Source organism: Bos indicus, chromosome 26 (assembly GCF_029378745.1).
Source record: "Bos indicus isolate NIAB-ARS_2022 breed Sahiwal x Tharparkar chromosome 26, NIAB-ARS_B.indTharparkar_mat_pri_1.0, whole genome shotgun sequence".
NCBI lineage: Eukaryota > Metazoa > Chordata > Mammalia > Artiodactyla > Bovidae > Bos > Bos indicus.
Genome location: NC_091785.1, coordinates 17,545,286 through 17,563,533, shown reverse-complemented (window position 1 = coordinate 17,563,533; position 18,248 = coordinate 17,545,286). Strand labels below are relative to the sequence as shown.

Here is an 18,248-nt window from a genome sequence, read left to right as displayed (position 1 = left end):
AGATGGGAGCTGTATCTCCAAGAACTGGGATGAAGCATAGGAGGGGTGGGGAGCAGGGCGCAGGGGAGATCCATAGAGCCTGAGGGCCAGCTAATGGTTCTTCCATACAAGGCTCTGGTCTCTTCTCTAGGATCCCCAGAGGGAGTGTTCCAACTCTGCCGGAATCTTTCTAATAATGAGAGGCTTTGGATACCTACAGAGGCTGCCCATTTCCTAATTGAAAGGTCTCTCGGGGGCAGTTCTTTATCTTTTTTCCAGCTTTATTGAGGTATAGTTGACAAAAATTGTATAAATTTAAGGTGTACAACCTGAAGTTTTGATATATGTGAAACGGTTAACTGTCGACTAATTAGCCCACAATGGAATGTTTTTCAACCTTAAAAAAGAAGACAGTCTTGTCATTTGCAACAACAAGGATGAACCCCAGCTATTTGCTAAGTGAAATAAACCAGAATGAAAGACAAGCAGGCTACAGTCCATAGGGTTGCAAAGAGTCGGACATGACTGAAGTGACTTAGGGCGCGCATGCGCGCGTGTGCGCGCTTGCGCGCGCGCGCACACACACACACACACACACACACACACACACACACACACAGTCTCTTAGAAGCAGAGAGTAGAATTGCGACTACTAGGGGCTGGAAGGTGGGGAAAATGGATAGATGTGTGTCAAAGGGCACAGGATGAATAAGTTCTGCAAATCTGACGTACAGCATAGTGACTACAGTTAATAACACTGTATAGTATACATCAACACAGTCATAGAATTCCCTAGTCATCTTTCATGGGAGAAGGCAATGGCATCCCGCTCCAGTGATCTTGCCTGGAGAATCCCATGGACGGAGAAGCCTGGTAGGCTGCAGTCCATGGGTCACACAGAGTCGGACATGACTGAAGCGACTTAGCAACAGCAGCAGCAGCAGTCATCTTTCATAAAGTTGCTAACTTCTGAAAGACTGCTAATAAGTTTTATAAGATGCCACATAAGAACTAGAAGAATTTAAAGGAAAAAAGACCCATATTCTTATTCTGGACTCCTGAAGATTCATGCTTAATAAGCATTGATGTGAACCACCAAGAAATGCTTTCTTTGTCTCCTCCTGCTGTTTCTTTCCATCACTTAAACAGAAGATAGCAGGTTTTCTTTGCGTTGTTGTTGTTTTCTGGCCTTTTCTTATAGACGATCCCCTTTTTTTCATATTATTAAAAATGTTGATGACTTCCTCATTCTTTATAACTCAGAAGCCACAGTGCTCAGAACTGTGGCTATGACTTCCTTTCAAATCCCAATAATATTATGTTCTACTGCATATTAAAAATAAATGTTTTTAAAAGGTAAATGTTTAAAAGATGTATATTTTTTTACCTTGTTTCCAGGAATTTGGTCATTAAAAAAAATGACAAGTACCCTGTATAAATGGAAGTAACCAAGCCATCTTCAACCTCCTGGAAGCCTTGTCAGTCTTTCAGATATCTGTCTCTACTCTCTTATAGGTTAACAAGTCCTGATTGGGTAGACAAACCCCATGTCTAGGTTTCCACAATTTCCCCTATATGTCTTGGTATTTTACAGTTTCTAAAGCTGATCCATATTTGTGCCAAGCAACACCTCCACTTTGTTCAAATATTATTTACTCCAAAGTTCTCTATGTCAACTTTCTGACCTGGATTCCTTCCTTACCCACTCCTTTTACCCAGCTGGGACCCAAATACCTGGAAGGGTCAGTCCAGTAAGAACAGATCAACGGTGCAGCCAGTTTTGACGTCTAGATAAAGGAATGACAACAGCCATCAGGCAGGGCCTATTTGCTCTGTGCCAAGTTAATTGTTTTGCCTCCAAGATCTGATCTATTCCCTACTTACATACTGATGTATAGATGAGGTAAAGAAGGCTCAAAGATTTTAAGTAACTGTCTCAAGATCACACAGCTGGAGAGTGCAAGAGCCAGGATTTGGATCCAGGTCTATCTGATTTCAAAAGCTTGGGCTTTTAGCCATAGCATGAAGAGAGGCCAAGGAAGTGACCAGATCACCAAGACTGGAGGTGACATTTGAAGTACAGCGGACAGATCCTTACCAAAACCTGACCAGCCCATGGCAATTATGGGAATCTTTAGGAGAGACAATTCACCTGCTTTCTGCATTTTTGTGAATTTCAGGGTTTTGTCCGACATTATTTTACTCAGAGATCTGAACCCCATCCTGAACCATTTCTCAGATGTCTTCAGTCCCACTCCAAAAACAGAAGTAAAGAGCTGAAACAAAGGGAAAGACATGTCTTTAGTTTTTAAAACAGTCATTATGACAACAAAGTGATACTTTTCAAGGTCAAGCAATTAAGAAAAAGCATAAGCAAATCTCTGACCTAGTGTCTCTTGAATATGACAAGCAGGGGGCAGTGGTAATTTTTCAGAGGCGTTTCTGTTTCAGGACATATGGTATAACTAAATGAAGCAGAAGTCAGGAGGCAGCTTCTGGAACTGCCCAGGGATTCTGTATAACCAATAAGGATTGCCTTCACTGTCAGTGCATGACAACAGGTATCCATACCCACACCCCTCCTCTGCCAAAGGTCTGTTACACACACTCATGCATATTCACCCTCACAATTTAATGAGGGATGCACATGTAGGTTGCATAAATTCCCCACCATCACACACCTGGTAAGCGGCAGAGCCCAGACTCAACTCAGTCTGTCTGTACTCTGAGCCTGGGCTTCTGCCCTCAACTACCTTTGAGGCCTGAGCATCACTTCTGATCCAAAGGGATTGGTAGAAGTCTCAGCCTACTGCAACTCAGAGATAGGGAACACTGGGAGGTAATAAATCCTGCTTCAGAGTAGACAAGATGCAGTGAGGAGCTTTCCAGCACAGGTTGATTCTCTGAGAACAGGTTTGTTTTGTCTCATAGTCCTAGTATACCCAGAAGTGACAACCTCTGGGAGGTAAGGTCATTTGTATCTCACCATAGCATGGCAATAAGCTCAAGCACCTGTATTTATTCAGGCATTTGCTTCCTAGATCACTGCTATAGACTGAGTTGTGACCCTTCCTCCCAAATTCATATGTTGAAATCCTAACCTCCAATATGATGGTATCTGGAGATGGGGTTTGGGGAAGATAATCAGGTTAAATGAGGTCATGAGGATGGGGTCCTCGTGGTGGGATTAGTGCCTTTATAGGAAGAGACCAGAGAATTTGCTCTCTCCTTGTGTGTGTCATATGAGGGGACGTTGAGAAGGAGGCTGTCTGCAAACCAAGAAGAGAGCCCTAACCAGAGCGCAGTCATGCCAACACCTTGATCTCAGAATTCCAGGCTTTAAAACTGAAAAAATAATCATGTGCTAAGTCACTCAGTCTGTGGCTTTGTGTTATGGCACCCCAAGCTGATCAGTACAACTACTTAGAATAATGGGATCAACTGAAAACCTATTTTTGATAAATACATGTACAAATCACTTACTTTGAAGGACTGATATCGTTCGTCATTTAACACAGCTTTAACTTCAGAACTTTCTCCATCTTCAATAATTTCCTGCATGGACATTTGCAAAGCATTTTACACTAGTGATGTTAATCACAATCTGAGATTTTCAAATCCCCAGATATAGTAGCTTAATTTTTCACTAAATACACCTATGCCATAAAGGATGTTTCCTTAGCTGATCTAGAGAAAACAAGACAGTTCTTGCTTGAAAATCTCAGGTTATTATATTTCCAAGGACCCCTTTATAATCCTCGGGGAGGAAGGTACAGAATGATTGGAACACCAAACCAAAATGTTCACTGACAAAGGGGTGTCTAAATATTTGAGATAATTTTCTTTTTAATGGATATGAACTAGCTGAAACAAAAGGACTTTTCATCTGATTGGGTTAGTTCCGGACCTATTGAAAAGCTAATTCAAGTCCTTATGATGTCTAGCTCAGAGCCACCCGTGCATGCTAAGCCACTTCAGTCATGTCCAACTCTTTGCGACCCCATCAACTGTAGCCTGCCCAGCTCCGCTGTCCATGGAATTTTCCAGGCAAGAATATTGGAGCGGGTTGCCATTTCCTTCTCCAAGGGATCTTCCCAACCCAGGAATCAAATCCATGTTTCCTCTGTCTTCTACATTGGCAGGTGGATTCTTTACTATTGCGCCACCTGGGTAGCCCCTGGGAAACCCCACCAGAGCCATCCAACCTCCTTTAAATAGAGTTGAGATTAATTTCCCTCCCTTGAATAATTTGCCTTGCATCTGACTATACTGAAACTTCCTCTTGGATGACTAATTTGCCTTGCCAGGAACCCTTAAACATTATTTAATAACTAACTAACCATCCTTGGCTCTCCTCTTAGAACACACAGGCGGGGATGTGGAATCAGCTCCATTGTCCCTCATACCCACCACCATTCTGGAGGGCAATGTCTGCTGAACGGAACTGAGGTTCTTCACACAGCCTGGGTTTTAACTCATAGCATCCCCTCCTGTTGAGCTTTTAGGTCATTAGAGACTTTCACTGTGATTAATAATACAGGAGAGTTATTTTCTTACTAGCTGGCCCCACATAGCTCCAAGTGAGATAATAATGGGGTATGAATGACACATATACATGTGTAGCTATCTATGTTATACATATATATATATATATGTGATATAATATATATCCATATAATATAAATCAGAGATAAATGAAAATAAGTAATGAATACCACATCTATATAGTTAACAGGAAAATTTATTAATTGCGTCTCTCTCCCTCCCTCAGTAGCTACCTATTAGGAGCTGAAATGAATCACCTTTCACCCTTACCTCTATGATACACTTCACCTTGTCCCCCAGGCAGGGAATTCCTTCTGTATCCTTCATACTGATGATTGTGAATGGCAGAGATTTAAGTACAGAAGCTGCTCTCATAAATGTCACATAAGAGACTTCATTTTCTTTAAACTCAGAATTTTCAGCCAGTATCTCAAAGGCATCCTAAAGAATAAAACCAGATGAGCAAAACACAGTCTGTTTCCTAGCCCCTAACCCCCAAGCCAGCAGTCCCTTGCAAATGCCTCTTGTTCTCTGTTAAATATTAGAATGCCTCGTGACTGTTCCCTCAAAGGTCAGGATTGGGTGTCCTGTACGTTTTCACTTCTCCCTGGTTGGATGAGCGGAGTTGAGTTGAAAAGACAGGCCACAGCATGCTTTGTAAGGAAACTTGGAATTCTCTGCCATTAGATATTTAGGAATGATTTAACTAAAAAATGACTTCTTGCTCATTGCATCTTCCTAGTCATTACTTGGCATGATCCTTCCCTGTTTGCTGACTTTCCCACCAGCCTGTGGCCAGGATTCTGCCTTGATCACTGGAAAATCCTCTCTCTTAGCTTGTTGGTGAAACAGAGTCAGCACTTAGTATAGACTTGTTGAATGAATGGGTATGATCAGAAGTGGCACAAACCCGAAGGCAGGGTTATTTAAGGTAGGGCATGTCTGCATTTCTGGCAGAGGAGGAAGTAGCTACAGCTGTGTGGCATGATCCTCAGGGTGCTCAGTAGCTGCAATTTCCTGGTCGTCCTTGGACACCTGGGGCTAGAATTTTAGAAAGGAGAAGTTCTGTATTCAATCTACTAATGCATGTTTTATCCATTTGACTACTGATTGTAGGCTGGAGGATAAGCAGTTATGGTTTTGTTCGGGTCATTTTGAAGCATAATTATGAAACTTCAAGGCTAAATGGGGCTTTAGAGATGATCTACCTAATTGTTTATTAAGCAGATGAGGAAACAGGCTCAGAGAGAGAAAATGACTTGCCCAAGATAGTTACTACCAGGCTGAACCCAGGTCTACTGATTCTCAATCTTATGTCTTCCCAACAAAGCTGTTTATGCACAATTGCCATTTCTATGCAATTTGCTCTTACTATGTAGTGGACTAATTACAGTATGTATTTAGTTATTCAGAATATTTGCCTTTGATAAGTGTTGCATCCATTAATAACAACTCCCAATAAATCATTAAGTTACTTTGTCTAAAGACTATGCTCTAAATATATTGTCTATTTCCGTAATAGAAGGAGACCCATTCTTGACAGAAAGAGGAACCAGAGATCATGTTAGGGGAGTGAGTAAGAATGGGGAAAACCTTCCTAGATTTTCAAGAGAGCTCATAGTTTAATCGGAGATCCACAGAAAGAAGCAGCAAGCCTTACGTTTGCTATAGTTGTTGTTGTAAAGCTCCATTACCGTGAATATGTGGTTATAGTTGTTCAAAGTGGTTTTTCTTTGACACGCGTACTGGGAGATCTTTTTTACAGCAAGTGGTGGAGTCTTCTGGAAGCCTGGGTTTGGGGTAGCTGAATAGTCTGTTCTCACCTAAACAAATGTATAAGCATCTATTTTAAATTAAAAAATTAGTAGTAATAGATGTATATGAAGAAAAATAAGAGGCAGTTCAATGGTAATTGTCTCTGGAAAGAGAATAATACTATAGGAGGCTCAAGTTTTATGTTATATGCATTTCTAATATTTGAAATTGCTATAATTAACATGTATTATTTTTGTGATCTGAAAAAGTAACATGAAAAAGAACTACCGATTAAATATTATTTTCCTTTTCTGTGAACTTACATAGTTAGGATCCATTGGTGAAGGGTTTGGAACTAAGAATTTAATTTTTTTCTTTATAAATTATCATGGTAAGAAAAAAATAAGAACCTTCTACTTTTCTGGCTGCTAGAACATCAAGACTTCAATATTTTGAAATATTTGTGTATAGACTTGTTTGTAAAAATAGCTACCATTTATTAAGTGCATATATAGATCAGGCTCAGTCTTAAGCACTTTCCATGTGTGTTATTCTAATCCTCATAAGCCATCTTACAAGATAGGCAGACACTACTGTTCTCATAATGTAAAGGAAGAAACTGAAGCTCGGAGAAGCTAAGTGACTTGCCAAAGTTCACACAGGGAGCAAGCAGAGAACCTGGGGTTTAACTCAAGTCTGTTGAGTCTATAGCCCACATACAACCACTTTCAGGACACTTACAACAAGCTGGTGTTTTCCTGTAATCTCCACTGGTTTTCCTGCTCCCATACTTTCGATCAGCCAGGAGACATCAAGGAGTTCTAGCTGCGAGCTGGCTCTTATGTTCTGTACCTGAAGCCACTCGAGAACCTCTGAACCAGAGTTGTTTTCTGCTACAATGTGGGTGACAGAATCACTGCAGAATAAGACAGAGACTTTCAAAATGAGAACCTCTCCTCTTTTCCCTGAGGTGTTCAGAGCATTCCATCTGATGGAGAAAGATGCACAGTAGACCTGACCATAGGCATGGAGAACCTAGGCGTCCATGCCAGAGAATTCAACTTCAATTAGCATAGCGACATGGTCTATGTTACATATCAGATGCAAGAAAACTTAAGAAAACATTAGTAAGATTGTGATGTTAGTGGAAAACAAAGGTCCAGAACGGATAGAGGATGAAATCGTTCTTAAATTAGCACCTTGCACTCTGCCTGTGGCTTTGGTGTACTGTTTCATTTTTATTTTGCAGAGGGTTTTAATCTGGTGCCTTTCAAACTTGTATGTGATCCACAGTTAGAAACACATTTTATATCATGACCCAAAATAGATATAGATGTAGATGCTGATATAGATGTAACATCCCACTAAATTCATCTCACAAGCCATTAATAGGTGGTGGCCAGCCTTTGGGAAATAGTGCTTTACATGTTTTTCAAAGCACAACTCTGTGTTGTAAGACCCTGTATCTTTTCCCTAAAAAAGTACTGAGCACTTAGCATGCTTCAGCACTGTCCAAGTACTTCACATACATCATCTCTTTTAATACTCACATAACTTTTAAGTAAATATTATACTAGCCACACTTCAAAAATGAGGAAACTGAAGAACAGAGAGGTTAAGGACACCCTGAAGGTCACACAGCTGGTAAATGACATTTATCCTTTTTGATTGTCTTTTCTGGTCAATATGTTATTTCTATTTTTAAACAAATCTTCGAAATCAGCATTATATCACTGCAACTAATAATTTTTAGGGCTCCTTCAGTTCAAATTGTCTACAAATCTGGGAAATAGCAAAAGCAAATAGCGTATATAGGCATTGAAGAGAAAAACATAGAATTGTTTTTTCTTCTTTTCCCCACTTCTCTTGCTTGACTTCTTCTTCCTCCTTCTCCTTTTCTTGATTGACTCTTAGATTCACTAAGTATTTCTTGGTTCACTGTTCTAGTCACAGCCCTAGGTTCCCTGTGGTGGTGATGGGAAGGGGTTGGGTACCAAACAAGAAAAGGAATGTTTCTGGGCATCAGCATCTTCTGTGAAACAGCTGGTTAATACGTTATGGCATAGGCAGGACCTGCAAGTGGTATACAAAGAGGGAAAATAATTTAGTGTGGGCTGGGAGAGGTGGATGGCTTTGTAGAAAAGCAGGATTTGTTTGTGCCTAGTCTGGATGCATGGGAGGGATAAGGTACCAAGAAAGTAGCACTATAGATCCTCCTGGAAGAAAAGGTTCAAAGGTCAGAGGAAAGGAAGGAGAGTGGCCTGGATTGGAATGAAGAATTTCTGTTGGGAAGTAGTTGTAGATGTGACTGAGCAAGTGGGTTAACCACATTACAGAGGGTCTTAGAAGCCTGGCTGAGAAAGCTGGATCTTATGTTCTAGGATTATGGAGCCACTGAAGTTTTTTGTGAGCAGGACACGGATAGCATTCCAGTGTTATTTTAAAAGACTAATCTGGTATACACAATGATTTGGAGGGGGAGTCATGGGTTGGGGAGCTTTGAGGAGCTACTTAAGAAGATGAATCACTGGACCAGATATAAGATGATTTAAACCTCAGTCTGGTTCCTACAGTGCTAGAAAGGAAGGCAAAGGAGACATATGATGGACAGCTGGCATCACCTATAAAAGGTGAAGTGGGGAACAGACTCAACTATTACTCCAGCTTATCTATCACACTCAAGTGTTATCACTTTTGGTAGAAATAGGGATTTAGGAAGTTCCATCTCTTTGGAGGAAGGGGTGGGGGAACAAAATTGAAGTTTATTTCAAGCTGCCTTGAAAGGATGGCTGGAGATCCAAATAAAAATATTTGGTTGACAGTTGGGTTCTGGGGCTGGTGCCAGGAGGGAAGTGGGACTGGAGACCAGAGCTGAGACCATCTAGATGGCAGGATGTGCAGCAGGCCCAGGCAGAAAATAGTCGAGATAAAACCACCTTTTAAAAGGGCCAAGGGAAGACAGCTAGCTGCTGCCCTATTCCAGGTGCATATGATTCCAAAGACTACTTATAGTCAACTTCTTGGAAGATTGTCTATCTCAAGACTTGAAGAAAACCACAGAAGAATCAATAGGGTTAGACAGTATTATTCTTTCTATGTTTCTGCCCTTTGAAGAGAAACGTTATTAATATATTATTTATCATGCTTATTAGTACTATTATTCTTCTAAATAGGGTTTTGTCTAAACCTCAGAGAGAGATGGGAGCGCTGAGGAAGAGCTCTGGGGCTCAACTTCTAAATTTAGGCCCCTCATCATCCAGTCATGTACCACCACCCACAGTGCCTCCTCACCTGGGACTCCCCAGGACAGTGTGGGGGTGTCTGAGCTCACCCTATTTATGAGGACCATGTGCATCTCCTATTGAATTCATATAAGCTTATTCAGGAATATAAGCTATGCAGCGTATGAAAGAAGATTCTGATTTGGATTTCCAACCCCTGCTCATTAAGCAACCAGCAAACAAAACAACAACAATAATTATCAAGTACATACAAAAACAAAAAAAAAATCAAACAAACCACACATTGTGCTATTCAGAGTTCATTACTGTTTGTCACCGGTTCCCACAAAGTAAGAGATTGAAAGTCAGTCTTAGAAACTTTGACATCACAGTACAGGCGCATCTCAGAGATATTGTGGGTTCCATTGCAGACCATGACAATAAAGCATTTGTTCACTGTCTATGCTGAGCCATTAGCAGACAGGATTACCAAGGAGGGTCACCCGCTTTGGTGTGTTCTGCACATAATGTCTTACTGCTGTGTTGTGACAGCTGTTTGCTGATATAATGGTTTTCTCTCTGCCCTGAGCACTCTGGTATTGAAGATACTAATAGAACATCACCATGTGCCAGAATCATTGTAGATCAATTTCATACACTACTTCATTTAATTGTAAATAATTCTATGAGATAGGTAGGTATGATTGTCTCTAATAATAAGAAAAGAGAGCTTGGGAGACATTAAAAATTCACCCAGCTAATATCTGGTGGAGCAAGGATTTAATCTGAGGTCCATTTTAATCTAGAACCTGTGTTCTGGGGGCTTCCCTCATGGTCCGTGGTTAAGACTAGTAGGGGGCATGGGTTCAGTCCCTGGTCAGGAACTAAGATCTCACATCCCGCGTGGCGTGGCCAAAAAATAAAATAAAACCCGTGTGCTGGGCCACACTTAGCTACCCCTCTGTGACTCTGTGCTTTTTCCAATGAGAACATTTCCTTTTCTCAAAAGGAATAACATCAGAATGAATATCATCATCATCAACATCACCATCATTATCACAATGAAGATGAGAAAACCAAGGCCTGCAGAGGTCACATGGAGGCAAGATTCAAACCCAGGTGTGCAATCTCCTAACGTTCTGCTAGACTGTGGTTAGACCCCTGTGTGAGGTTTTGTTTGTTTGCTTTAAGTATTTTTCTATATTTTCTCACTTTCTGTCATGAATTGTTTATTGTCAGTTTTCTGTGTAAGGGAACAAATATGCATGAATGTCATTTTCAAAGACAAATAAACCTGGGATTGCGGCAGAGGTAGTCTGTGCCTTGCCCTTGAAGGCCTGGGCTTTCTTCCTAAGATAAAAGGTGGCAGCAAGCTTCAGGCAGCCATCTTCAACATCTTCTAAAGACCCCAAGGCCCTGCTGAGATGGCCATTCCTGAAATATCAGTGGATTCCCTTCTCTAAGTCACCTGGTTTCTTAGCCATGACAAATTAATAGTGCCTTGGACGAGGTTTGGGAAGTTGTGAACCAATTACAAATATTCTGAACTAGGCTTTGGCCTTCAGCTTCCCGCAGGGAAAACCATGCAGGGCCCTCTTCTTTAAGTGGTGCTGAATTGAAATGTACTTGGCTTGGTCCTTGGCATCCTTGAGGGCAGGGACAGTGTTATAACCTGCCTGGTGATAATCATGTCTGGTGCCCAGCTCATGGCAATATTCATAGTAATGGTCAACAAAGAGACCACTGGTACAATGAATTGATCATGTGTGAATGTGAGAGTTGGACTAGAAAGAAAGCTTAGCACCGAAGAATTGATGCTTTTGAACTGTGGTGTTGGAGAGGACTCTTGAGAGTCCCTTGGATTGCAAGGAGATCCAACCAGTCAATCCTAAAGGAAATCAGTCCTGAATATTCATTGGAAGGACTGATGCTGAAGCTGAACCGCCAATACTTTGGCTACCTGATGTGAAGAACTGACTCATTGGAAAAGACCCTGATGCTGGGAAAGATTGAAAGCAGGAGGAGAAGGGGACAACAGAGGATAAGATGGTTGGATGGCATCACCGACTCCACGGACATGAGTTTGAGCAAGCTCTGGGAGTTGGTGATGGACAGGGAAGCCTGGTGTGCTACAGTCCATGGGGTTGCAAAGAGTTGGACACAATTGAGTGACTGAAATGAACTGAACTGAACTGAATAGCTCTGAAAGAATGTTTCTAAAATTGTAGTGTCTGCTAGAGGCACCAAGGATGCTGGCCTAAAATTCAGATGCCTGGGTCCTATTACCAAAGATTCAGATTCAGTAAATCTCACCTAGGGCCCAGAAATACACATTTTGACAAGTTCCCTTGGTGATTCTGACATATGGTAGTCAGTCACTTCTAGTTATCTACTGGTGCAACACCAACTATCCCCAAATGTAATAGCTTTTAAAATGCAATGTCTCACAATTTGTGGGTCAGGAATTCAGGCAGCTCAGTTGGGGCCATCCTTCTGTTCCATACGCAGCTGATGGAGGCACTGACGTTCCATGCAGCCCAAGAGTCTGGCACCTTGGTGAGGGTGGCTGGGAGCCTGGGCTCAGCAGCATCTGCCACCTGAGCACCTTTAAGTGGCCTCTCTCAGGGGCAACTCAGACGTCTTACCTGAGGCTCTGGGTCCAAGGAACAGCAGAAGCCTCGAGGCCTTTTATGACCCAGCCCCTAAAAGTCACATGGTGCCGTTTCTGCTGGGTCCACCAGCCCTCCCAAGGCAAGGGAAGGGAAAGTAGTCCTTGTCGCTCCATGGGGTCTGCCGTATTTCAAAACCATCTCACAGCCCAATAACTCCACCTTGTGAAATAGTGCTGGAGGAAGATCAGTCTTTACCTGCCCCAGCTTAGGTGGGATCCCCATGCTGGACTCGGGGCTCAGTTAGAGCAATGTTTCCCCATCCAGTACTCATTTCTCTGCAGGTACCTGAGACAATTTTAGGGAGTACACAACAGATTATCTTAGAAGTTTATGTGTTAATTAAATCTATATTTTTAAGTTATGTATATCAGACCCATGATTTTTATGGCTATTATTCCTTAAGCTAGAGATAAATTATAATGACTCAGACTAAGGGCAGTTAAAAGAAACACAGTAGTTATATAATAATACACATAATAAAAGATATTACAAGAATCATGAGTATGACCCTCAGATGTTAGAAAGCTCTAAGTTTGAGAGATTATTAACTCACACATCTCAGTTTTGATTTTTTTTTCTGAGATACCAATATCCCTGATTTTTCTTTTTTCTTCCCCTAGTTTCTCTTGCCTCTTGACACAATTAGAAAAAGTCTTCATGAAGAAATAGGCAGCCATCTTTTTGTGTGTGTGTGAGAAGCCAGACTGATGATATCTCTGATTCCCCCAGTTCTCATGAATGGTCATCTGCTTTTTTCTTTGTCTTTAAAACTGTTTTCTTTCCCTGGAGAAGTCATTCTTAATTCTTTCCATCTGACACAGGACTTATTTTGTCAACAATAACTTTAAAAATAGTTATTTACAGTTGAACTTGGATGTTTACAGTTTTAAAAAAAATCCTCTTGCCAATTTCCCTAGCAATTAATCTGTTTCAGAATCCCTGACACTGAAAAATCAAGGTAGTTTTATTTGGTTTTATCCCACACTCTTATGGGGCTTCCCTGGTGGCTCAGATGGTAAAAAAAAAAAAAAAAAATCTGCCTGCAATATAGGAGACCTGGGTTCTATTCCTGGGTCGGGAAGATTCCTGGAGAAGAGAATGGCAACCCACTCCAGTATCCCAGAATCTTGCCTGGAGAATTCCACGGACAGAGGAGCCTGGCAGGCTACAGTCCATGGAGTTGCAAAGAGTCGGACATGACTGAGTGACTAACACCAGCAACAGTGAAAACAAGCTTTTATTTCCAGCCCTTGATATACTGAAGACTGAGAGGGTCTTGCCCTGATTTTTTGGCCCATATTAAATGAGACCGTGAACATTTACATTAATTTAAAGTTCACAAATTTTGAAATAAGTAATTTGAACCAAAGCAGGACAAACTCCAGGAGATAGTGAAAGACAGGGAAGCCTGGCATGCTGCAGTTCATGGGGTCACAAAGAGTCAGACACAATTAGTGACTGAAGAACAACAACAGGACTCGAGTCTACACTGCATGCTCTTGAACTTACAAAAATAAAATCTTCATCATTTCATTGATTACAAAGGTAATACTGTAACCAAAAGGTAACCAAACATTGTAAAAAAATTTCAGTGACAAAAATTACTCTTGGTAGTCATAAGTTCCTTTGGTTGGTTTTATATTCTCCAGATAAAGTATTCTTTGAGCAAATATTTCCTGAAGCCTACTCTGTGTAAGAAAATTGTCAAAAGTATGAAGCTGAGGTATACACAGTGGCTGAGATGACACCCTTTCCCTTGTGGAGTTGGGGAGGAATAAGAGAAAAGCCAAGTGGAAGAGTCAGGGGCCAACCCTAAGCCATGGCTCACCCCGTGTCCAGGAAGGAAGTTCCCTCCCCTAGGAAGGCTTCCATGGGTCTTAGGTCTTACATGCAGAGAAGTGTAAGGAGAAGCCATTCAAAGTTGGAGGAGAAAAAGTGAGGGAAACAACATAATGAGAAACCAGTGAAGATGTGTTTGGACACTGAGCTTAGAAGAAGCCTAGAGAAAGACTAGTTCACTATCATATTTTCTGGAGCAGACAATAGCTCTTTGATCTGGTGTTCAGTTTCTTTTCCAAACAATGACTTTTAATATTTTTATTTCAAACACCAAAAATCTGAAGTGATAAGGCATTGTCAAAGATAAACAAAGCTGGACACTCATTAAGGCAGTAAGAATAGAGTTTATTCAGTAATGACTATTGCAAAAGGGAAGAGGGTTCAGCATGAAAGACACAAGGAGGCTCGAAGTAAAGCGTTGGGTAGGAAAATTCTAATTTTTTTAAAAAGAGGAAAATGAGTACATGCCAAGGAAATACATTATGCTATCTTTTCATGCTAAGTGAAAACAAAGGCACAATTCCTGGCTCTCTTGTCTGATTTTAAACTCTTTGCTCACAAGGTGCAAGCCTTCTACTTGGGTCCTAACAGAACCCTTAACTTGTGATGGCATGGTGGTATATTTTGCTTTCATTCAAACAATGCCTTTCAAAGACAGCCTTGTAGACAAACTATGGAGGTGCAAGCAGGGGAAATGTATCCTCTGATGGGTTTCTTCTGCTTGAACAGTGGAACTCAGAAAAAGTGATCATCTGCTGGCTGATGTAACCATGGAAAGCCACCCTTCCTATCCGGCTCTTTCTTTTTCAGCATCAACAATTTAGGTCAAGACAGAAATGGTAAGCTTAGCGAGTATGCAAAAAGAGGAGAGTTGACGCTGATAAAGTTTTAAAACAGCTCAAAGTACTGGAATCAAGGATAAAAGAAGAACGTGACAAACACTAGATTCCGACCCTTCTCTAGCTTGTCCCAGAGAACTGGAATATTATGAAATTGTTCTAAAATTTAGGATGTTGGCCATGGAATAAAATTCAGTAACCTTTATAATGAATGTGCAAAAATGCCTCAAAGAACTTGACACCTCCCTTTATTTATATTTTAAGAACCAGCTTCCTATGGTACTTGGAATAGCATGTCTTTTGCAATATAGCATAAATATTAATGAAGTCCAATCCAACTATAAAGATACAGTATACATATGCTGGAAAATTAAGTAGTTCCAGATAGCTCAATACATTCAGGCACACCAATTCTAAGCTGTGTGTTCAGGTTCAGGTAAAGTAGGGATCAGATTTTTCCTCATATTTAAACCCTCCTGGCAGCCAAAGAATGCACTAGAAATTATGGAGATTACTGTCTACTTTCAGAACTTTTTTTAGCTCCTCTTTCTCTGAATCTTTTATATCAAAAGGTGAGGTCTAGCTGTTCCTCTTAAGAAGTATCCTTTCTTTTAAAATAACAATTTCCTTTATTTTCACTTAAAAAATATGTTCATTGTAAAAAAATTGGAAAACATAGAGCATAAAAGCAGCCATAATCTCTCACTACTACCCTCATGCCCACAAATAACCAGTTTGATGGGTTTCCTTCCTGTCTTTGTTCTATCGGTTTGTGTCACTCGACCTCGTTCATATTGTGGAGAGAAAGCCCTCTTCTTAGGATTTTACTAGAAAGGTCAATGGATTCAGCTAAGTAACGAGAAAACAGCCACACTACAATTATATAGCTGTTCTAATTTATCCAAGTACACTGATATCCATCATGGCATCTGGTATCACATCAGGCAGACTAGACGATTTATCAAGAATCTAAGGTCAGAGAGGAGAGAGGGGGTCTTCCCCACATCACATGGCTGGGAAGGGTCAGAGTCAGACTCTGAGGTCTAGAGATTTTTTTATCTAGAGATTTTCCCCTGTAATAATCTTCATTGTCCTTTCCAATTAAAGTCTATATAGCTAACTATGGAAATTCCGTTTGAGAGCTAGAACTTGTGCTTCCTGTGGTTTATATTTGTGTCATAAAACACATTTGCATTTAATGTGTCTTCTGAGCAGCCAGCCTGGGAACTTTGCCACAGTCACATCGCAGCAGCAGTTGGCTTGCTGTGCACCAGTTTCCTCTGTCGCCCGAGCAGCTGGGCTCAATCCCTGGCAGCAGAGCTGCCTCTTGGGTTTTCTTGTCAAAAGAAGAAACTTGCCTCTAGTCGTCTCTTCACCTACCTGCCTCAGCCACTGTGTGCATTACTCGTAGCTGTGCTGTAACTAAACCAGTCAGCTCTTGCTGGAAGTGTAGAGAAATTGGGTGAGGAAATCCATGGGATACTCAGGAATTTCTGAATGGGGCATTTTAGTAAAAAAAATTAAATGTTTCTATGAGATTTGACTCATATTTGATGATTGACTTTTGACATATGTTTCTCTAGCAATTTGTAACTGACACTTCATCAGGATATGCTTGTCAGTTTTACTTATTTTTTTCAAGACAAAAATTTATTTTCACATAGAATTCTTATACATTTTCCTGAAAAAAAAAAATGATCAACCTATTCCTTGGACAATCAAGGCCAGGCAATTGCATCAATTATCATTGTTTATTCACTACAAGCCCTCTGGCAATTCTGTTTGGAATTATTTATGCCAAGCTTCTAATACCATTTGTGTCTGGATTTTGTTTGGTTTTCTCTTCCATCTATTTGAGACCCATGAAGAGCTTACATAACTGTTAGAAAAAGAGCAAGGCCAGGCTGGGATGTGAGTGGGTGAACATTCGAGGCACCCTGCATGGTTGCTTCAGTTGCCTTCTTATTTGGGCTCTGAGCTCATCACTCTCAGCAAGGCGTCTTTCACACTTGGACAGAGCCACCCATGAATCTTTAACCAGCATCCCTCTCTCTATGAATCCCACTCAGACTGCAGTTCAGAAAAACATGATCAAAGCCACATTTGGGTGCCTGTGGTGAGCCAACTACAGTCCTAGCCCATCACAGACACTCCCCACTTCCGCCCAGCCAGATGTGCAGCTTACTGGCCAACCAACCAAACTATTCTTTCTGCCTCCAAGCAGCTGCCAGTTTTTGTTTGGACTCAGTGATGCTTTTGTTCAGCTCAGTCAAGAGTAAACCTCAGTGGTTTCAGCATTGAACTTTCCAACTAGGTTTCTGTTTATCATTCCTTGATACTTCATCTCATAATAATGAAAGGCAAAAAAAAAATTACTTTATCTTTTGGTGCCAACTGGTTTCAATATAATTGTATCAAATTCCCACTGATCTTATTTCCCTTAAGTAACTGCCTCAGATTTGTTCTTTGATCTCATACCTGTTCTCCCAGTGGGAGCATCACCTCTTCTGTTTGCAGAGGAAAACACAGATTCCTTGGGTTCCAAAGAAGTTGTTCACAAAAACCCTGCTTATTCACAAGCTGAAATTCATGTCTTACCTGAGCTCATTTTCAACCCTGAAACCTTTCCTTCGAGCCAGCTCCATGAGGAAGTTTCTGCGGGTGGTTCCCATTTTCTTCTCCAAAATGAAGAGGACCAAATTTTGAAACTTGATGTCATGAGGAGGGGAGGCCATTGAGGCACCCACCTGCCTGGGTCTCTTCTTCCGAGGGCCTGAGGAGGCTGTGCACAGCGGATCCATGGGAAGACGCTGATGCTGCCTCTGGCTGTGCCATCAAGTGGTATCTCCAGAAGAGAGGGAGAGCTTGCCCCTCCTTCACGAGGAGCCCTGATGTCATCTCACCATCCCACCCAGCCCTGCCCTGCTCATAGCTTCCTGCCCAAGATCCAGGGGGAACTGCTATCTCTGTTCATCTGTCCAGTCTGGGGATCATAATGGGAATGGTAAATTAACTTTGGCTTTCCTATGCATAATCTCATCAGACCCTAAGAATAACTTTGTGAGGAAGGTAGGGAAGCATCATTCTTCCCATGTTATTAATTAATTAATCAATTTACTGGTTACAAATTTCTTTAGACCCCTCTTGTCTTTATTTTTGATGCTTTTTTAAATCTCCTGAATAGTTTGCATTCTCTGCTCTCACTGCAATACATTGGATTTCTATAGCTTGCATGGGTGTTATTCGTTGTGTGTGGTTGTTTTGATTTTACATAAATGGCAATGTTATATTTCCCACCCTGCTGATTACTTTTTTTTTTTTTTACTCAGAACTCTGCTTTCAGATCCATTCACTCTGCTCTGTGTTCTAATCTGTTGCCTCTGATTGTTTCATTGTAT

The 18,248-nt window shown here is 41.1% G+C and overlaps 1 protein-coding gene across 1 annotated transcript in view; it reads right to left on the bottom strand.

Moving 5' to 3' along the window:
- DNTT (DNA nucleotidylexotransferase) overlaps positions 1-17,651 on the bottom strand; it is a 32,707-nt gene extending 15,056 nt beyond the window's left edge. Inside the window, exons 1-6 of the mRNA XM_019988567.2 lie at positions 17,449-17,651; positions 7,021-7,195; positions 6,219-6,347; positions 4,795-4,965; positions 3,463-3,534; positions 2,132-2,255 (exon numbers count right to left, since the gene is read on the bottom strand). Coding sequence (XP_019844126.2) covers positions 2,132-2,255; positions 3,463-3,534; positions 4,795-4,965; positions 6,219-6,347; positions 7,021-7,195; positions 17,449-17,651 — 874 coding nt within the window. The remainder of the gene's footprint in view (positions 1-2,131; positions 2,256-3,462; positions 3,535-4,794; positions 4,966-6,218; positions 6,348-7,020; positions 7,196-17,448) is intronic.
- Positions 17,652-18,248: the final 597 nt, after the last annotated feature.